Source organism: Lactuca virosa, chromosome 4 (genome assembly GCF_052849685.1).
Source record: "Lactuca virosa cultivar CGN04683 chromosome 4, Lactuca_virosa_CGN04683_v6, whole genome shotgun sequence".
Taxonomy (NCBI): domain Eukaryota; kingdom Viridiplantae; phylum Streptophyta; class Magnoliopsida; order Asterales; family Asteraceae; genus Lactuca; species Lactuca virosa.
In genome coordinates, this window is record NC_136429.1 from 471627195 (window position 1) to 471636631 (window position 9437).

Genomic DNA, 9437 nt, shown 5'->3' on the forward strand with positions numbered 1-9437 from the left:
TTATCCCTACTTCAAGAATTGTGTAGGGGCAATTGACGGGACACATGTTCGTGTAAAAGTACCTAATACAGATGCCCCTAGATATCGTGGTCGCAAGGGTTACCCTACCATAAATGTCTTAGCCGCATGTTCATTTGATTTGAAGTTTACGTACGTTTTAACTGGGTGGGAGGGCACTGCCTCGGACTCAAGGATAGTGAAAGATGCACTTAAAAGAGACGATAAGCTACTAATTCCTAGGGGTAATTTTTGTTAACTACTTTAATTTTGTCTGCATTATTTTATTAGAAAACTAATTACATGTTATTTATAGGCCGATATTGTTTGGTAGACGTTGGTTTGCCTCTTACAATTGAACTAATGACACCATATAGAGGTGTTAGGTATCATTTGAAAGAGTATTCTGCTCACCCCCCAGTGAATGCAAGAGAGTTGTTCAATCTTCGACATGCTTCTTTACGTAACGCGATAGAACGAGCATTTGGTGTTCTAAAAAGAAGGTTCCCAATCGTTAGAAGTACACAAGAACCTTTTTACTCGTGTGACACACAATCGGACATTTTTGTGGCATGTTGTATCTTACACAATATTTTACTAGACGAAGATCGTGACAAAAAACTTGAATATGAAGTCTTACAAGAGGTGTTGGATGAACAACCACAACAAGTGAGACATGATGTTAATAACGTACGTTTGCGTAGTGACGGGGCTGAGGAATTGAGGAACGCTATTACAACTCAAATGTGAAATGATTACTTGTTGAAACCAAACAATGAAATAAATATGTCTACTTAGTTTTATAGTAGATCAATAATTTGTCAGTTTTAGTTTATTCAGTTATTTTAGTTTATTTTTGTAATGATATTTGCAACTTGATTTTTTGATGGTGATATTTATATTATGAGCCCTCTTTTTTTTATATATTTGTCCAATTTTTGTATAACAATATATGGTTCGTTATACTATCTTTCTATGTACAGAGCAATCATGACCAAAAGAGCAGCTGATGGAAGTGTAGTGAAAAAAGAAAATTTGACATGGACAGATCATATGGATAATGTTCTCGTTGAAGCTCTGGTAAAGGAAGATCAACTAGGTAATCGAGTGCATGGTACATTCACTTCACAAGCATATGCGAACATGATTGCAGGGATGACTAAAGAGTTTAACAGACCTATTACAAAAGATCAAATAAAAAACCGAATGAAAACCTTAAAAGGTAATTTTAGTAAATGGTATGATATGTATCGGGGTACTTCGTTGAGTGGGTTCGCCTGGAATTCTCACACAAAATACATTGAAGTAGAGGAGGAAGTATGGGAACAATTAATTACTGAACGTGTTGGTTTTACATTTGATTTAATGTTATATATATTTTTTGTACCACTAACTTTACTAATTAATTTTTGGGTTTGTTTATAAATAGGCAAACCCTGACGCAGATGCATTTAGGACCAAAAAAATTTCAAACTATGATCAGTTGGTGATGTTATTTGTAGATGATAGAGCATCGGGATCAAAAGCGGAAACAACAAAAGAAAAAAATGCCCGGTTAAGCAATCCACAGAAATTAAAATAGAAAAAGTTGCTGATGTGGATAACCTAATGGCAAATAATGAGGTAATTCTGGATAAAGAATACAAAGATGATGATGAGGACATTCAACTAGTGTCAGGAATGGATGTTTCACCCGATGGTAGTTCAAAAGCCAAGAAGCTAAAAAGTAAAAAAAGAAAACTAGAAAGAAAACTTCAAGATGAAGATGAAGTAGTAGTTGAACCTCAACCTCAACCTCAAGCACAACCAGAAACTTTTGAACACACTATTGTACAAACATTTAAAGAAATCGTTGATGTTATGAGGGAAGGGAATAAATCTCGTGACTATACCGGTGATGAAATCGAGAAAGAATTGGAGTTAATGGGGTTGGATGTCGATTAATTTGCAGATGCTTCCTTATATTTGTCGCGTAATCAAGCCGATGCTGGGACAATTTTTAGTTCTTCAATGAAGACGAGGAAGATATTTCTAAGAAATATGATGGATGGAGCTAAAAAGTGAATCATATCTTGAAGTTTTATGGTTTTTTTATAGTAGTTTGCATTGGACTTCATTTGTAAAGTTGGAATTTTGATTTTCTAGTTTTTCTTTGTTGACTTAAGTTTATTTCATTAGTTTTGTTGTTTGATTAAAAAGTTTTTATTGATTTTAATTCCCACTTTAGTTGATTCATATTGTTTATATGTTATAAACATAATGTGTAAATAGGGGTATAATTGTAATCTTTTTAATTTTCTTTTCTTTTCCCTCCTAACTCGGGAACACATAAAGTTAAAATTTTCCTTTCATTTCCTTCGAACTCGGGAACACGGAATAAAGAAATTTTCCTTCTGCTCCCTTTCCTTCTGTCAATATTTTTCCTTCCCTTTCTTTTAATGAATTTAAAAAAAAAACTCAGGAACAAGGCGTTAGGGTTAAGGTCTTACTCGCACGCCATAAGAATCACTATTAACCTCATTCTTTCCCTTATCCCTTGATCATCGTCGATGCACAAGCACTCGATATCGTCTCCTCTGAATTGTTGATACGTGCAACCTTCATTACATTGTATCTCCTTGTCGCATGGCTACATCATCGCTCTAAGTTAGCTAATCATGTTATTCAAATAACCCCATCGATATCCACTGTCCTAAGTTTTGTAAGTTCTAATCAAATTGCTATTAAAATCTTGATCTTAATTCACTCTAAGTTGGTCGATCCTTTTATTGAAATCTTGATCTTAATTCGTCTAGTGATACATCTGCTATATCTTTTTTCATTGATTGGATATTGTTTTTGGTGTTGTGCATAGCATATTGGTACTCCCACTAACCTCGACATTCCTTGGGAATCCAATAAGGCCATAAAAGTATGTACTGGTAGGTACTTATATTCCACCTCATGCTTCACCTTCTTTCTTTATGTATCCTTCCATCGACACATTCGACAAATTAGCGGGCTTTCTTCTCGCATCGACCCACTCTCTAGGTTTTCTGATTTTATTATGAGTTCTTGATTTAAAGTTAGCTCCAAAAACCAATGCTTCATAATCTTGTATTACCATTATTCATAATCTTTATGGTATTGATGATTATCCTACGAAGAAAAAAGGTATTCATGGTACTTGGCTTGCTATCGCCAACATAAAATTCAAGTTTGCTAAGTGGAATGTCTCTTTGGTTTCGATGTTTGAAAGATGTCTAGGTGTTGGAAATATGACATTGTGAATGCGGAATTTGTCCCATAAAAGTATTTCCAAAAAAATGTTTTTCATTGATTATTAAAAACATGGATGTCCTAATTGATACAAGAAATATAAGCATAAATGTAGTCATTACAGGCCTTACGACATCTTTTCCTCGAATCTCTCATCGGATCCAAACATCATGTACCTTCGTATCACTACCTGTGATACAAAGAAACTAAGTTGGTCAGGCTTAGGAGCCTAGTGAGCACATATGATTTTCAACTCATAATATTATAATTAATTTGTTTTAATTATATAATTCACATAAAACAAATAACCCAATTACCCATTTCCTTTATTCTCACTTCCTTATCATAAGTCAATGTGATCTCAAGGGATCTATCCTAAAGGATCTCTAGGTGGACAAAACAATATCAGAGTATAATCCCAAAGATAGAATAATATCAGAGAGTAATCCCAAAGATCTCATGTGCGGAAAACATAGTGTGATGCATTGCGATCGAGCCGGCTCCTTTCCTTTGAAAACGTAGTACCTGAAACCAAAACTGAAAACCGTAAGCACGAAGCTTAGTGAGTTCCCCCGCCCCCCATCATACCACATACCATACAACACACATACTGCCAAGCATATCCGTGTGTTGTCCTACCCCTTCAGTATCTTTCAACCGGTATCCGGGGACTGTTTCACCCCTATCACTACCACATAATAATATAGAATAACATACATGAATATACTGTCAGGCATATCTGGGTGCCCGACCTACCCCTTCAGTATCTTTCAACCGATATCCGGGAGCTAACCCCTTCGGTATCTTTCAACCGGTAACCGGGAGCTGACCTCCCATTCGGTATCTTTCAACCGGTAGTCGGGAGCTAACCCCCCCCCTTCGGTATCTTTCAACCGGTAATTGGGAGCTGACCTCGCCTTCGATATCTTTCAACCGGTAACCGGGGACTATTTCACCCTTTACCACTACCACATAATAACGTAACATAACGTACTGCTAGGCGCGCATGGGTTCTGACGACTCCTTTGGTATCTTTCAACCGGTACCTGAGGACTATTCCACCCCTACTGCTACTAACATGTATCACAGGGCACAAACATAACAGATAATTATAACAAAGAAAATCATCTAACAAACAACTCCTACTAGTGGGCCGACATTGTAGCCTTAGACCCACTTCTACTGGAAGGTAACTCACCTCACACTACTGAAGTCCCGCAGACACAACCCCAACTGCTGGATGACAGATACCCGAATTGTCAATATCAAAACATCACCCAATTAATAATTGGGTCCCAACACATAACCATAAGTTCTTGGAGTAACAGGCTACATTACCCCATATTGGCTTGATTCAAGCCCACGACCCAATCCAAAGGCCCAAAAGTCAAACTAGGAATCAAAGCCCAACATATTGCCCAATTTTCCAAATTGGGCCCAAATCTTTACATGGTCTTATTCAAAGGCCCAACCATTTAGTCCAGTCCAAACATTTGGCATTTCTAATGGCCCAATATCTTATAATCATAATGGCCCAAACTATGGCTCATAATTGGGCCCAAACCCTCATATGGGCCTTACCATAAAGCCCATCAACATATTCTAGTCCATATGATTATTCTTGGACAGCTCATTAATAACCCAATTACCAAAGCCCAATGGAAAGGCCCAACTCAAGGCCCAAGTGAAATTAGGGTTTCACATAAAATGACAATTGGGGTTAAGTGTTTCTCACTTAACCCATTAAGGACTAAATCCATTAAGTCCATCACTCTATTAGATAAATCATATGGTGTGATTGGGTGTAATTCACAATTCCATTCTAATGGCCCAAATGTGGGTCCCAATAAGTCCAAGGCCCACAAATCCAATATTAGGGTTTTCTAAACCCTAATTAGGGTTTCCCACCCAGTCATAGCCTAATAGGCCCAAAATTAAATCTTTAAGCCCATTAGAGTTTCATTAGGTCAATTAGGGTTTCACTAATCGGGCACCACCCACTACCACCTCGGGTAGTGGTGGTCAATGGCGGCTCACAACGGCGGCCACCACGTCACGGTGGTGGTTATGGTTCTTATCATTACTCTTTTTGCTAATTACAATTATAATGCTTTAATCCAAAAATAAACACACACACTAACTAACATAAACACACACACACACACACACTGCCACCCTTGCGGTGGCCGGTGGTGGTATATGGCGGCAGCCACCACCTCACGGGGGTGGTGGTGGCTTTTCCGGTCGAATAAACACCCACACACAACCATTGAACTTGTAACAGCAGCACCCGGACACTAACACAAGTAAAATCCTGGAAACACACTCGACATGGCTGTCCTCAAGGTGGCAGCGGCAGTTGGAACACGGCAACAACTCTTCAACCTCTCGGAGTGACGACGACAACGACCATCGGAAGCAAAAGATGGAGGCGAGGAATGCGCACAGACTCCGACGGGAAAAACAATAGCAGCGACATCATGATTCACCTTTCAGCCTCTTCTGCTCCGACATCCATCAACCGGCTCGCCGGTTCTTCAATCATCGGCATCTCTGGCAGCGACGTGTGGCATCTCCATCAACCGGCTTGCCGGTCCCACATTTTACTCTTTAGCCCTCAACATTAAAATCCATTACAATTTAGGTACAATATTTACCAATTACACCCCTGCTTCCATAATTCCTTTCAAATGGGATCCGTAATTCACCAAACAGCCCCTTAGCCCCAAAATCTCTTCAAATGAAGCCCCAGAAGTTACCATTTAGTCCCTGCTTTCAATAATACTTACAAAACCAAATCCGTAACTTACACTTTTAACCCTCAACTTCTAAATTATGCCAGTTAACTCCTCGAAATCAACACCCTGCTATATAATTATTGATTTTAGGGCTACTATACATTCATTAATTTATTTATTTAATAAACAGGGTGTTACAACTCTCCCCCACTTAAATTAGATTTCGTCCTCGAAATCATTCCTTACACGTCCACCGTGCTATATAATTATTGATTTTAGGGCTACTAGTAACATGGTCACCATCCTGGGCACACCCTAGCCTTCCCAGGGTAGCCGTGACCAATCTTCGCACAACCCTAAAATCCGCAGGTGAACGAATTCCTTGCAACATGATCACATCTACTCCGTCTTAATTATGCTGTCTCGAGATGGTCTAAATCCCTGACAGACCACTCATACTGAATCATTATCGTTGAATCCAATCCGTTTATCCCTCAACTGACTACTCAACTTCTAATTGCTCGAGGTTCCCACTATAAAACAAGATCACAAACCTAATTATCCCAACAAATCACTTATACTTGGCCAAGGCTCAGCTAATCCCACTGTGAGTGATTTGTCACTTCCCAATCAACCCGCTATTCCGTCTGTACTTGCAACCTAAAACACAAATACTAACACTGCTCAAAAGCTGAAACTGCCCGAACACTGAATTGCCTGAAGCAGTATGTTGCCACATGGCTGCTTTCCAAAATCTAACGAGACCTCCCTGGTCTCAATTCGTTTGCCGATCACTTAAGATACCGGGTTTCGGCCCTGCTACAAAACCAAAGGATTCCCATATAGTCGCCTCACACGACTTACGAACGAAATCCTTGTCTGTCAATAGCTGCTATTAGTTATCTTGCCACTATGGCTACAATGACCTCCTGATCCAACCGATCGGGTCCATGCGTCGGATCCTGACATCATCCAAATCCAAGGCTAAAAGTGATTGCTACAAGACCAATCGTAGCCTTATATCACAAACGACCTTATACGGTCCATTGCTTCCCTGTTCCCATTACCTTAGTGGTGTTCCTACGGTCGTATCGCTGGTTCAACCGAATCGAACCCATCTGGGTAATTCTGTAATCTAATCCGTGGATTTCCATATCCTAACTGCTACACCCGAACTGGTGGGTACTCCTGTTCCTTCCGCGTCCTAATAACGCGCTCATGCTATCTACCAACCTAGTGAATGCTATCGCTACACCCGCAGACTTACAACACTCTAGCATTATCTTCCAACCCTTGTGAATGCTACGGCTACACCCGCAGACTTACAACACTTCCCACACCACCTGACCGCTAGTGAATGCTACGGCTACACTCGCTATCTTAGAACACTATCCATACTATCTGATCGCTAGTGAATGCTACGGCTACTCCCGCAGTCTTACAACACTTTCTATACTACCTGATCGCTAGTGAATGCTATGGCTACCCCCGCAGTCTTACAACACTTTCCATATCGGTCGAAAACGCACTCGACCTAACACACAACTGAACTTGAGTCCTAATTGGAGCTCTAACCTGGTTCCCGAAACCTACTATCTGAGATTCTCGAAGGCTGCCTGCCTCTCAGGCCCCCAGCGAAAGGCCATCGACTTCTTGGTCAGTCGGGTCAAAGGAACCTCAATCTGGGAGAAGTCCCGTATACATCTCCGGTAATAACCCGCTAGACCCAGGAAACTCCTAATCTCAGTTGGAGACCTCGGAATCTCCCACTGCATCATGACATCTATCTTGGCCGGATCGACCAAAATACCCTTCTGGTTGACAAGGTGCCCAAGAGATTGCACCTCGCGCAACCAGAACTCATATTTGGAGAACTTTACAAAAAGTCTCTCCCCAACTTATATTCGACTAAGTCTTCACGGTACGTGAGAATTGAAGGATTCCCAATCCTTCTTACTTCCTAATAGTCCATTGCCGACAATCTGAGCTTACCAATGCTAATGATCAATTACAAGTCAAACCTTAAGATCGTCCATCCTCTGAAATCTTGAAGAGTACTCTTGAAATCTGGTCTAGTCTGACACCTCAGTCCATCTCCCATGCTGTCAACTGAAGGCCTTAATCTTCACTCTGGCTAACGAATCATCGTTCCCACCCCTAATCTCGCAGCACTATTGAACTCTGACCGAAAACAACCCATGCGAGAAATGCAGTTCTCTTGAACATCCAATGACCGAATACCCATGCGTCTAACACTCGAAACTGACTCCACTATCTTCATGCTACCAGTCCTTCCCTAGCAATGGTATTGCCTTGAACTCCAACGTTCATCCATAGACAATTGTCGACCATACCTGAACCATTATAGAATCACCGAACGTTGACTTCACTGGAGAACTATCTCTCTAACCCTGACCGAATATCCTCTAAATAATACCCCGCACAGATCCTGACGAAGACCCGGAATGATAATGGTACATGCGGAACCCACTCCACAAGATGCGTCCCTCTGTGGGTTCATCAAGGACTTTTCGGCATGTAGGTTGGCATATATGATCTTGGTTAACCCAAACACTAGCAGGAAACCGTCCCGAGATCAGACTTATCCAAACTCACTCACAATTCCAAAGCGATACCTATTCCCAACATCCATCTAGCAGCAGTAGAAGATGACATACCCGCAACATTTGGAGGAATCCTGATCACCTTTTGCTGACATGGCCAACCCAACTACCCTTGTAGCAGCCTAAACCCTTGGAATGTCAAAATCCCTTGTGTACTTTCCCGCACGTGCTTCACTGACTCCGGCCCTGCTAGCCTTTTATCCGATGATTGGAAATCATGGGTCTCTCTCCGGGACTCTCTACTATATGCACTTGGCACGACCCTCTCTTCTCACAGTGCTCCACATTGATCTCACATCCTCGGACTTTGGAAGTCATCTCCTTCAAGGTCTGACACCCTGTCATGCTCACTAGTTCACTTGCCAATGGATGAGCTGCAACAACTGGAACATCCTCTGTCCCCAAACCGGGTCACAAAATCCTCCCCGAAGCTCCTCAGATTCTCTAAGACTCTCACCAATTCGAGTATGGATCCTGTGCTTTCAGTAGTACGAGCCCAATACTACCTTCTACACCTATCCATACTTTGCTCAGCAATCCTCCCGAATCCTCTAAGTCACATCCTCAAACTGGTATACCCAAGTCTCACTGAACCTCACTACTAACCTACTGAAACATATCCTAGGCTTTCCTAGGTTCCCAAACCCACCCAGTCCTCAGCTGCTGAAAGATTCCCAGTAATGTCAACTAGCTGCCTCATGAATATAGCCACATGCAACAGAGATCAGATAATCCTTCGAGTAAAAGACCCATCCCTAGAACGGTTGGACTCAAACAAGAGCTGCACAATAGGGTCAAATCTATCACGCTAAGATTATCC

General features: G+C 41.1%; 1 protein-coding gene across 1 annotated transcript; it reads left to right on the top strand.

Moving 5' to 3' along the window:
• Nucleotides 1-987: 987 nt before the first annotated feature.
• Nucleotides 988-1579, top strand: LOC145106836 (uncharacterized). The gene is made up of 2 exons (XM_079043765.1): nt 988-1314; nt 1427-1579. Exons 1-2 carry the CDS (start codon nt 988-990, stop codon nt 1577-1579), a joined length of 480 nt encoding a protein of 159 aa, XP_078899891.1.
• Nucleotides 1580-9437: the final 7858 nt, after the last annotated feature.